At 44.1% G+C, this 13,409-nt stretch overlaps 1 protein-coding gene across 1 annotated transcript in view; it reads left to right on the top strand.

The window, feature by feature from the left end:
- Positions 1–13,409, top strand: part of TMEM164 (transmembrane protein 164) — an 86,645-nt gene that overhangs the window by 55,374 nt on the left and 17,862 nt on the right. Inside the window, exons 2-3 of the mRNA XM_069747133.1 lie at positions 3,301–3,350; positions 12,845–12,911. Of these exons, the coding sequence (XP_069603234.1) occupies positions 3,301–3,350; positions 12,845–12,911 (117 nt within the window). The remainder of the gene's footprint in view (positions 1–3,300; positions 3,351–12,844; positions 12,912–13,409) is intronic.

The raw sequence follows: 13,409 nt of genomic DNA, 5'->3' as shown, positions 1-13,409 counted from the left end.
TATAAAATAATTTCTGTAGCCAGATTCTCAGGGAGATTGATGTCCGGTCCATAGATCTTCATAGCTCAGTTACATAGTTGTTAATATGGATTTTTCTGGAAAGACCTCAGATCTAGTGTTCACCCAAACAACAAGCAAAACGCTTGTCAGTAGCAGGATTTGAGTGTTTGTCAGCTTAAAATTGATGTCAACTAATCGTGTACATAGATGTGCTTTTGATAACTTGATCCTGCACGGCAGGGGTGGGGAACATCAGGCCTGAGGTCCATTTACGGCCCACAATGACCTTTTCTCCGCCCCTCTTGGCACATTCCTGGGGACCACAGTGCTTGGGCCGGCAGCTGTATTTTGATGGCCACCAGCCTTTTCATTTGTTGTTGCTCCGTGACCACGGGCATGCAGTGTTCATACTGCTGGCACACAATTTGTACTTCCCCTGAAGCATGACTTAAGTACCCAAATGGCCCTTGGCAGAAAGAAGGTTCCTCACCTCTGCTGTACTGGGGACAAGACACTTGTATTATCAATCATTCTGGTCTCCTCAGCAATTTATCGGTCTGTAAATTGTTAGTTTTTAGTCGATCAGCGCTTGTTGATTGGCCAAGATCGGCCCGTATCATTGGGCATTGACCGGGTGACAGGTCTATTTGGGTGGTGATGGGCTGTTGAATAAGTGGTAAAGCCCTTGTTACCATTTCGGAGTAAACTTTCTTGGGTGTTGCCGAATCTCTAACCTTTCTCCTTGAAGATAAGCGAGTCCATATCAGCATTAATGACTTGTTTTATCACGTAGCCAATTATTGAGTGATTGTGTCTAGCAGGCTGTATATGTGCTGCGCTGGGATTTCATATTTTATTGCTTCTAGCTATCATTTTTTTTTAACAAAAAAAAAAACCCAAAGCACCACAGCTGAAGACAGCGTGATCTTGGCGACAGCTGTCTGTGAGGACGAAGAATAGTCATATTCCATATAATATGGGTTTCTAAATTCTGACAGGGAGAAGGACTTGGGGATCCTAGTTAATGATAAACTTACCTGGAGCAGCCAGTGCCAGGCAGCAGCTGCCAAGGCAAACAGGATCATGGGGTGCATTAAAAGAGGTCTGGATACACATGATGAGAGCATTATACTGCCTCTGTACAAATCCCTAGTTAGACCGCACATGGAGTACTGTGTCCAGTTTTGGGCACCGGTGCTCAGGAAGGATATAATGGAACTAGAGAGAGTACAAAGGAGGGCAACAAAATTAATAAAGGGGATGGGAGAACTACAATACCCAGATAGATTAGCGAAATTAGGATTATTTAGTCTAGAAAAAAGACGAATGAGGGGCGATCTAATAACCATGTATAAGTATATAAGGGGACAATACAAATATCTCGCTGAGGATCTGTTTATACCAAGGAAGGTGACGGGCACAAGGGGGCATTCTTTGCGTCTGGAGGAGAGAAGGTTTTTCCACCAACATAGAAGAGGATTCTTTACTGTTAGGGCAGTGAGAATCTGGAATTGCTTGCCTGAGGAGGTGGTGATGGCGAACTCAGTCGAGGGGTTCAAGAGAGGCCTGGATGTCTTCCTGGAGCAGAACAATATTGTATCATACAATTATTAGGTTCTGTAGAAGGACGTAGATCTGGGTATTTATTATGATGGAATATAGGCTGAACTGGATGGACAAATGTCTTTTTTCGGCCTTACTAACTATGTTACTATGTTACTATGTTACTATGTTACTATGTTTTCCACGCAGTGATTTAGGAACGGGTCAGGGCTCCTTCCTCCCTTGCATTAGGGAGACCCGATCTCTTTTCAGCAGATTGTTGTTGAGGAGATTCACCTGACTCACAAGGTCCTGCAATCACCTGATTACCAGAGGCTGAGATTCATGTATTTCATTCATATAGCTCTCACATCAGTCCAGCTGATACCTGCCTCCCCGCACCTGGGATCCGAATTTATTAGCTGCGTTGGTTTTATATCTGGTGCCAAAGACACAGCCCTGATAAACTGCAAGATGCTGTTGGGGAATGTGACTAAGGGTATGTGCACACATTGCGGACTCTCTGCGGATCCGCAGCGTTTTTTGAGGTGCAGATCCGCAATTGACTTGCAGTACAATGTAAATCAGTGGGCAAAAAAAAAAAAAAATGCTGTGCACACTTTGCGGAAAATCCGCTGCGGAAACGCTGTGGTTTAAAACAAGTTGCTTGTCACTTCTTTTCTGTGAATCTGCAGCGTGTTTGTACCCATTCTATTATAGAAAACCGCAGGGGTAAAAAACGCAGCAAATCCACAAGAAAACTGCAGCAAAAAATGCACAAAAAACGCAACCAATCCGCAGGTGCGTTTTCTGCCAGGAACGGCAGAATCCGCACCAGAAATTCCTAAGCCTAATCCACAACGTGTGCACATAGCGTAACAGTTCACTTTTTAACTTTATTCTGAAATTACAACTGTCCATAATGACCTGAACCAGATAAGCATAACACATTAGGAAATTAGCTGTGTGATTTTCATTTTTTTTTTTCTTAAAATATCTGAAGATGTAAAGGAAGGCAAGGTCTCAACTTGTATTGTGGGGTGAATGGAAGCTAGTATCAGAAAATAACCAGGTTTTTGTTACATAAAATTTTACAAAAAAGGTTGAAGAAATTCACATGTACATTAGCCACAATGATCAGATCCCACCCATTCTTTGCACTGAAGCATCTAATGAGCGTGTGCAAAAGTGATTGTAAATTGAGAAGGAGCAGGGAAACTGTGACATCGTCTATGGATTGGTAGATCCTGTTATCCGCTGTGTATAGAAGTGCTACCTGTTATTGTAATCCTGCCTCTGATGACAAGGAGCCTCCCGAATACTCTTCCTGAAAGGTCAGGAAATAGGAGTCTAAAAATAGCCAACCTATGGTAATTAAACATTTATGATGGTTTCCTTTTAAAGAAAAGGGATTTATTGCCCTAAATCACACGTCATACTGAATCTTTCCTCACCAAACTTCCCATCCCAATGAGGCCTAGACTGGCGCCATCCATAGATCGCTGCTGAGCGGGCAGTGAATTGAGGAGAGCTGACCCGTCCCTGCATATTTGGGTGACAGATCTGCTGTAAATGTCACGGTTTTATCCATTTCAGTGATTGGACTTGTACAACTACATTTTCCTCGTATTGCTCTTGTCTTAATTTCCTCTGCAGGTTTCTGCCTCACTTGTTCCTTCAGAAAAGTATGTGAAAGCTTTGATAATTGAACTACTTTTTTCTATGAAAATATTTAATTTTTTTTTTTCTGCATTGCAGATATTTCTCCTGGCATGCCCCCCGTGTAAAGTCGCCACAATAATATTCAGGTGAGTAGTCTACTTTAAAACCTACAAGGGGTTGCCCACTACTAGGACCACCCCTTCTTGAACAAAATGTTTGACCCCGATAAAGTAATAAAGCCTATACTCACCACCTGTGAAGACGCCGATCCCACGGTGTTGACACTCGCAGTGTCGGGGGTCCCATGCTGTTGACACATGACCTCAGCACACAAACAAGGCTGGCGTCCCTGTCCCCAGTTTCGAACAAATCAAACATGGAGTAAGTCTGGGATCGGCTGATCTGACTTCCTATTCCTGTTGAATTTGAGGCGGAGACAGTGAAGCCAGCGCTGCGCGGATTGGTCGCCGGTGTCACAACAGCATGGAAGCCGCAGGGAGAGTGAGTACCGACACCGCGGGAACGATGCTGGCACACGAGGGAAGTATAGGCTGTATTATTTTATGGGGGCCAAGCAAGGGGTATGAGAAGAAGTTGTTTAAGTAGTGGACAACTTATTGAAATATATCTAAAGATTTCTGCTTGCTGTGAACTTATGGAGACTTTCATGTACAAACTTGTATGGGCTCCATGAACCGTACAGTCATCCATACACAAGTCCTGTATGATGACGGCAAGCAGAGATCTTTGCAACTTAATACCAAATCCTAAAGCAAGTTGTGGCTGCAACTATTCGATACTAATATACCGTATTCGGAATATTCCAGATAATTGACAATGTGGGCCACATGCTGTATCAAGGCAGGCCTACATACAGCTTTATTTAGAAGATGCTGTTAGTGTAGAACTGCAAATAAGCACTATTTACATTTTACGCTTTTCGTTTGTTTTTTCTTTTTCTAACATGTGCATTATTTTTATTGCAATAATGACATTTCATAAATGCAGTGTGAGGCAAGGTGATAAATGTTTGCTGGAAAACCCAAAATAAATATCCTCCTTTACAATGGATCCTTTATATCCCGGGGTGCAATGTTTCGGCTCCACTCGGTGCCTTCCTCCTGATTACTTCTGAGCTGTGTTGTACTATAGAGAAATGCCCCGTGTCTCTAGCCTTAGTGTGAATAATGCCCGAGTGCTTGCTTCACATCCTTCTCCCGTTTACTGCGGTGCTGGAACAATTCTTTTCCTGTGTTATTGAGTTTATTATTTGTGGAAGGGATGAATAGATGGCCTGTACTATTAGAGGGTGGTCTTGTTGTCTTGAGATAGATATAGATATATATATATATATATATATATATATATATATATATATATATATATATATATATATATATATATATATATAGCTCTTTCAAAAAAATATAGGGAACATTAAAATCCCACATCCTAGATATCACTGAACGAAGTATTCCAGTTGTAAATCATTATTCATTACAAAATGGAATATGTAGAGAGCAATACAACCTAAAAATTATCAACGTAAATTACAATATCCCACGGAGGTCTGGAGTTGGAATGATGCTCAAAATCAAAGTGGAAAATGAAGTTACAGGCTGATCCAACTTCAGTGGAAATGCCTCAAGACAAGGAAATGATGCTCAATTGTGTGTGTGGCCTCCACAAGCCTGTATGACTTCCCTACAATGCCTGGGCATTCTCCTGATGAGGCGGCGGATGGTCTCCTGAGGGATCTCCTCCCAGACCTGGACTAAAGCATCTGGCAACTCTTGGACAGTCTGTGGTGCAACGTGATGTTGGTGGATGGTGCGAAACATGATGTCCCAGATGTGTTCAGTTGGAATCAGGTCTGGGGAAAGGGCGGGCCAGTCCATAGCTCTAATGCCTTCATCTTGCAGGAACTGCTGACACTCTAACCACATGAGGTCTGGCATTGTCCTGCATTAGGAGGAACCCAGGGCCAACCGCATATGGTCTCACAAGGGGTCTGAGGATCTCATCTCGGTACGTAATAGCAATCAGGCTACCTCTGGCAAGCACATGGAGGGCTGTGCGGCCCTCCAAAGAAATGCCACCCCACGCCATTACTAACCCACTGCCAAACCGGTCATGCTGAAGGATGTTGCAGGCAGCAGATCGCTCTCCACGGTGTCTCCAGACTCTGACATCTGTCACATGTGCTCCATGTGAACCTGCTTTCATCTCTGAAGAGCACAGGGCACCAGTGGCGAATTTGCCAATCCTGGTGTTCTGTGGCAAATGTCAAGCGTCCTGCACGGTGTTGGGCTGTGAGCACAACCCCCATCTGTGGACATCGGGCACTCAGACCATCCTCATGGAGTCGGTTTCTAACCGTTTGTGCAGACACATGCACATTTGTGGCCTGCTGGAGGTCATTTTGCAGGGCTCTGGCAGTGCTCCTCCTGTTCCTCCTTTCACAAAGGCTGGGGTAGCGGTCCTGCTGCTGGGTTCTTGCCCTCCAACGACCCCCTCCACGTCTCCTGGTGTACTGGCCTGTCTCCTGGTAGCGCCTCTGGACACTACGCTGACAGACACAGCAAACCTTCTTGCCACAGCTTGCATTGATGTGCCATCCTGGATTAGCTCCACTACCTGAGCCACTTGTGTGGGCTGTAGAGTCCGTCTCGTGCTACCACGAGTGTGAAAGCACAACCAACGTTCAAAAGTGACCAAAACATCAACCACAAAGCATTGGTACTGAAACGTGGTCCCCACCTGCAGAACCACTCCTTTATTAAGTGTCTTGATAATTGCCAATAATTTCCACCTGTTGTCTATTCCATTTGCACAACAGCAATTTGATTTCACAGAAGTCTGATTTACTTAGTGATATTCTGTCTAAGTGTACCCTTTATGTGAGTGTGTGTGTGTGTGTGTATATATGTACAGGTCCTTCTCAAAAAATTAGCATATAGTGTTACATTTCATTATTTACCATAATGTAATGATTACAATTAAACTTTCATATATTATAGATTCATTATCCACCAACTGAAATTTGTCAGGTCTTTTATTGTTTTAATACTGATCATTTTGGCATACAACTCCTGATAACCCAAAAAACCTGTCTCAATAAATTAGCATATTTCACCCATCCAATCAAATAAGTGTTTTTTAATAACAAACAAAAAAACCATCAAATAATAATGTTCAGTTATGCACTCAATACTTGGTCGGGAATCCTTTGGCAGAAATGACTGCTTCAATGCGGCGTGGCATGGAGGCAATCAGCCTGTGACACTGCTGAGATGTTATGGAGGCCCAGGATGCTTCAATAGCGGCCTTAAGCTCATCCAGAGTGTTGGGTCTTGCGTCTCTCAACTTTCTCTTCACAATATCCCACAGATTCTCTATGGGGTTCAGGTCAGGAGAGTTGGCAGGCCAATTGAGCACAGTAATACCATGGTCAGTAAACCATTTACCAGTGGTTTTGGCACTGTGAGCAGGTGCCAGGTCGTGCTGAAAAATGAAATCTTCATCTCCATAAAGCATTTCAGCCGATGGAAGCATGAAGTGCTCCAAAATCTCCTGATAGCTAGCTGCATTGACTCTGCCCTTGATGAAACACAGTGGACCAACACCAGCAGCTGACATGGCACCCCACACCATCACTGACTGTGGGTACTTGACACTGGACTTCAGGCATTTTGGCATTTCCTTCTCCCCAGTCTTCCTCCAGACTCTGGCACCTTGATTTCCGAATGACATGCAAAATTTGCTTTCATCAGAAAAAAGTACTTGGGACCACTTAGCAACAGTCCAGTGCTGCTTCTCTGTAGCCCAGGTCAGGCGCCTCTGCCGCTGTTTATGGTTCAAAAGTGGCTTTACCTGGGGAATGCGGCACCTGTAGCCCATTTCCTGCACACGCCTGTGCACGGTGGCTCTGGATGTTTCCACACCAGACTCAGTCCACTGCTTCCTCAGGTTCCCCAAGGTCTGGAATCGGTCCTTCTCCACAATCTTCCTCAGGGTCCGGTCTCCTCTTCTCGTTGTACAGCGTTTTCTGCCACATTGTTTCCTTCCAACAGACTTACCATTGAGGTGCCTTGATACAGCACTCTGGGAACAGCCTATTTGTTGAGAAATTTCTTTCTGGGTCTTACCCTCTTGCTTGAGGGTGTCAATGATGGCCTTCTTGACATCTGTCAGGTCGCTAGTCTTACCCATGATGGGGGTTTTGAGTAATGAACCAGGCAGGGAGTTTATAAAAGCCTCAGGTATCTTTTGCATGTGTTTAGAGTTAATTAGTTGATTCAGAAGATTAGGGTAATAGGTCGTTTAGAGAACCTTTTCTTGATATGCTAATTTATTGAGACAGGTTTTTTGGGTTATCAGGAGTTGTATGCCAAAATCATCAGTATTAAAACAATAAAAGACCTGACAAATTTCAGTTGGTGGATTTTTATTTATCTGTGGCCCGATTCCAATGCATGGGGTATTCTAATAGCACAGAGCCATCAAAAACCGTAGAACCAAATGAGATCACCGAAACCTCAGGATTTCCAAAAATAAAAATTTCTTTTATTTTTTTGCAACATTGTAGCCCAGCAAGCAGCTTCAATGCCACCAGGTCGCAAACCGGCTATAGAAGGAGAAGCATACAATCCGCCTGGCCAGTCAGAAGTGACAAAGAACTGGTACTGCCTACAGTCCTTGTGGCTATACAGTATCACTGAAGACCCTTTAGGAGCGTAGCCATACTTATGAGTATCGGCTGAGATGCTGTTCACTCCTTTAACCCTAAAGTCAAATGGCTTAAGAGGGTAACCGGATTGTATGCTTCTCCTTCTATAGCCGGCTCGCGACCTGGTGGCATTGTAGCTGCTTGCTGGGCTACAATGATGCACATGGGAGAAGATGGATATATTGAAGCCACCAAGAGTATTATTTCAAACGCACGATTCATCATAAGAGTTGCAAAAAATAAAAGAAATTTTTATTTTAGCACAGCCATGTAGTATACAGACTTAAAATAAATAAAAAAATAAACATGTACTCCCCCCTCCATTGAAGTCCTGGCCCTGTGTGCGGTGCACGCGGCAGCTTCCGGTCCCAGGGTTGGTATGGGCGCAGGACTTGTGATGACGTCGCGGTCACATGACCATGATGTCATGGCAGGTCCTTGTCGCATACCATCCTTGCCACTGGAACCTGCCGCTTGCATGGAGCGGTCACGGGAGCGTCGCGAGGAGCGGGAAAGGCGCCGGAATGTGAGTGATGAGTTTTTATTTTTTTAATTATTTTTAACATTAGATCTTTTTACTATTGAGGCTGCATAGGCAGCATCAATAGTAAAAAAAAGTTGGTCACACAGGGTTAATAGCAGCGTTAATGGAGTGCGTTACACCGCGGCATAACGCGGTCCATTAGCGCTGCCATTAACCCTGTGTGAGCGCTGACTGGATGGGAGTACGGAGCGGGCACTGACTGCGGGGAGGAAGGAGCGGCTAGTGACTGCGGGGAGGAAGGAGCGGCCATGTTGCCGCCAGACTGCACCCGTCGCTGATTGGTCGTGGCAAAACACCCACGACCATTGCCACGACCAATCAGCGATTCCATGACCAATGGATATCCGTGACAGACAGACAGAAGGACAGACAGAAAGATGGAAGTGACCCGTGACAATTATGCAGTTGATATAAAAATATGTGTGTTCAGAATTATTAGGAAAGTTGTATTTTAGAGGATTATTTTTCTTATAGATCAACAACTATGTTCTCAATCAACCCAAAAGACTCACAAATATCAAAGCTTAATATTTTTGGAAGTTGGAGGTTTTTTTTTTTCCTTTTTGGATTTGGCTATCTTAAGAGGATATCTGTTTGTGCAGGTAACTATTACTGTGCAGATTAGACAACTTAATAAAAACCACATATATTATTAATAATAATAATCTTTATTTTTATATAGCGCTAACATATTCTGCAGTACTTTACAGACATTATCATCCCGCTTGTTTATTTTCACCAGGTAAACCAATACAACTGCACAAAGTTTAGAAATAAACATTTCTGACATGCAAAAACAACCTCCCCCCCAAAAAAAAAATTGTGACCACTATAGCCACCTTTCTTTATGATGACACTCAGCAGCCTTCATCCATAGATTCTGTCAGTTGCTTGATCTGTTTACGACCAACATTGCGTGCAGCAGCCACCACAGCCTCCAGACACTGCTCCGAGAGGTGGACTGTTTTCCCTCCCTGCAGATCTCACATTTTATGAGGGACCACAGGTTCTCTATGGGGTTCAGATCAGGTGAACAAGGGGGGCCATGTCATTATTTTTTCTTCTTTGAGACCTTTACTGGCCTGCCACGCTGTGGAGTAGATGGAGGCATGTGATGGAGCATTGTCCTGCATGAAAATCATGTTTTTCTTGAATGATACCGACTTCTTCCTGTACCAATGCTTGAAGAAGTTGTCTTCCAGAAACTGGCAGTAGGTCTGGGAGTTGAGCTTCACTCCATCCTTAACCTGAAACAATCCCACAAGTTCATCTTTGATGATACCAGCCCATACCAGTACCCCACCTCCACCTTGCTGGCGCCTGAGTCAGAGTGGAGCTCTCTGCCCTTTACTGATCCAGCCTCTGGCCCATCAAGAGTCACTCATTTCATCAGTCCATAAAACCTTTGAAAAGTCAGTCTTAAGATATTTCTTGGCCCAGTCTTGACGTTCTATCTTATGTTTCTAGTTCAAAGGTGGTCGTTTTTCAGCCTTCCTTACCTTGGCCATGTCCCCGAGTATCGCACACCTTGTGCTTTTTGTTACTCCAGTAACGTTGCAGCTCTGAAATATGTCAAAACAGGTGGCAAATGGCATCTTGGCAGCTTCACGCTTGATTTTTTTTTCCTCACTAATGGGCAGTTATTCTGCACCTTATTTGCCATGAAATGCTTGATTGTTCGGTGATCGCTCTTCAAAAGTTTGGCAATTTCAAGACTGCTGCATCCCTTTGCAAGACATCTCACAATTTTGGACTTTTCAGAGCCCGTCAAATCTCTCTTCTGACCCATTTTGCCAAAGGAAAGGAAGTTGCCTAATAATTAAGCACACCTTATATAGGGTTTTGATGTCATTAGACAACACCTCTCCTCATTAGAGATGCACATCACCTGATTTACTTAATTTGTAGTTGGCTCTCAAGACTGAACAGCTTGGAGTAGGACAACATGTATAAAAAGTATCATGTGATCAAAAATACAACTTGCCTAATAATTCTGCACACGTACTGTATATCGCCCCCCCCATCCTGGTATGCATGCTCACTACTAGGACAACCCTTTTTCAAACTGAATGTTTGCCACCATTAAAATAAAAGCACTTACCGTATATACTCGAGTATAAGCCGAGATTTTCAGCCCAAAATTTTGGGCTGAAAGTGCCCCCCTCGGCTTATACTCGAGTCACGATGGGCGGCAGGGTCGGCGGGTGAGGGGGAGATGGCGCTGAGGCATACTCACCTAGTCCCGGCGATCCTGACGCTCCCCCTGCCGTCCCACGGTCTTCGGTGCTGCAGCTCTTCCCCTGTTCAGCGGTCACGTGGGACCGCTGACTAGAGAAATGAATATGCGGCTCCACCTCCCATAGGGGTGGAGCCGCATATTCATTTCTCTAATCAGCGGTGCCGGTGACCGCTGATAGAGGAAGAGGCTGCGGCACCGAAGACCGTGTGACAGGCAGAGGGAGCGGGACGCCGGGAGCAGGTAAGTATGTAATATTCACCTGTCCGCGTTACACACGCCGGGCGCCGCTCTGTCTTTGCGTCCTCTTGCTCTGACTGTTCAGGTCAGAGGGCGCGATGACGCATATAGTGTGCGTGCCGCCCTCTGCCTGATCAGTCAGTGCGGAGAGACGCCGGGAGCTGCAAGCAGCAAGGTGAGTATGGCTTTTTTTTTTTTTTTTTTTAATTGCAGCAGCAATGGCAGAGCTTTATATGGCACAGCTATGGGGCAATAATGAACGGTGCAGAGCACTATATGGCAGCTATGGGGCAATAATGAATGGCGCAGAGCACTATATGGTAGCTATGGGGCAATAATGAACGGTGCAGAGCACTATATGGCACAGCTATGGGGAAATATGAACGGTGCAGAGCACTATATGGCACAGCTATGGGGCAATAATGAACGGTGCAGAGCACTATATGGCACAGCTATGGGGCAATAATGAACGGTGCAGAGCACTATATGGCACAGCTATGGGGCCATAATGAACAGTATGGAGCATCTATTTTTATTTTTTGACATTCACTGGTAGCTGCTGCATTTTCCACCCTAGGCTTATACTCGTCAATAAGTTTTCCCAGTTTTTTTGTGGCAAAATTAGGGGGGTCGGCTTATACTCGGGTCGGCTTATACTCGAGTATATACGGTATACTCTCCTCTTGTGCCGGAAACTTTCCAGCGGTGTCAGCACGCATATTCCCGAGACTCCTGTGTGGTTGTTAGGTCACGTGTGCCCAGCACCCAATCGGCGCCATCATTGCTACCCCGCTTTTGGATGTATAAGTAATCAAACGGAAGTGAGCGGCCAGCCACTGATCTCACGCAGTTCGGCACTAAATCATTTTTACTGTTGGTTTTAATTAAAATGTTGCACCCTTTGCCTCCTATAGTCGCTGTATTACACGGTCTTGCGCTGGCGGCAGAATGAGGTAACGGGGTCGGCCACATTATTTTATCAGATGTGTTGAGGACACTCCTTCTATAGATATGACAGGTTCTCCTCCTCCTTACACTCTGCACAGTTCTCTCCATACAATGGCGGCCGGTGGAGGAGCATGTGACAGACATCTCCTTCAGTCTCGTCCAATAGAAAGTTTTCTCTCGTAAGGTTTTTTTATTGGAGACTGACGGAGAAGTCTGGTCACATGCTCCTCCACCGGCCGCCATTGTATGGAGAGAACTGTGCTGTCTGAGGAAAACTGCAGTAACAAGAGGAGGAGAGGAGGACCTGTCATACCTATATAATAGTGAGTGCCATAAAGTCATGTGCTCATCAGGTCATAAAAAAATAAAGATAATGTTGTCGACCCCCATTACCTCATTTCACCGCCAGCAATAGACTGTGTAATACAGCGGCAATATAGGAGACAAAGGGTGCAATATTTTTAATAAAAAATCCAATTGTAAAAATTATTTTTAGGCACAATTACATAAATTTAAGTAAGAAAATTGACCACAACCCCTTTAAAGAATAATACTATCAAGAATATTTGTGTCCCTGGTGAAGTTTTTCAAAAGAATTCTTCAGGTCACAGGACAGAAGTAATATCAAATTTTATCTTTTAAGTGTCATGAATATTATTATTTAAAAAAAAAAAAAAAAAAAAAGGTAGAGAAAATGCAGTGTTGATGATCAGTGGGGGGATCGGAACCTGAGACCACCACTGATGGCTCTAAACACTGCTGGGTTGCACAGCCCCTGCAGGAATGTACCTAGAGCTGTTTACAGAGCAGTAGACTTATCCATGTGCAGTAAGAACATTTTCTAGGCTGATCTTTTAGAATATTTTATCGGTGTTCTGCACCTTCTAATTATGTAGATGAGACTTCTGTGCTTGGTTTTAATATTGTCCCTTTTTGCTTTAAGGCTGCAGATGCACATGTTGAATGGGGCCCTTCTTGCCTTGTTGTTCCCTGTGCTCAACACCCGAATGGTAAGAAATCCATACTTCACAATCTTACTGGACTGTTACTCATCTGTGACTTATACCCTCGCATCCTCAAATGGTTGTGGGGCTGATTAGGACGTAAATGAACACCCAAATTAGTTATGAAAAAGATACAATTGTGTATTGTGCTTAACGAGGGTGTGTCGCCAGGGCAAAAGTGGCCAAGTTTGGTCTTTTTATTCTTTTTACCTCCCTCTTTCTTCAACCCAGAGTATTTTGCTTCTTGTCGTTTTTTTTCTAAGGTCTGTGATATGGTTTTGGAGATATAGTGCAAATTTTTATGGTATTTATTAAGGGGTTGGTGATCACAGTATAATAAAGCCAAGCAGCCTCTACACACGGCCTACACAATCTTTTGAGCCAGGACCCTTGTAAAGACCAGAAAAATTAACATTTAATGAAAAGATTCATATCTCTGGAATTGTATGTTGGATTTAAAAATAAAAAATATGCAAGACCGAGAGGTGGAGAGGGAATAACATA

Source organism: Ranitomeya imitator, chromosome 2 (genome assembly GCF_032444005.1).
Source record: "Ranitomeya imitator isolate aRanImi1 chromosome 2, aRanImi1.pri, whole genome shotgun sequence".
NCBI lineage: Eukaryota > Metazoa > Chordata > Amphibia > Anura > Dendrobatidae > Ranitomeya > Ranitomeya imitator.
Note: the sequence above shows the minus strand (reverse complement) of the source record. Positions and strands in the feature narration are given on the sequence as shown.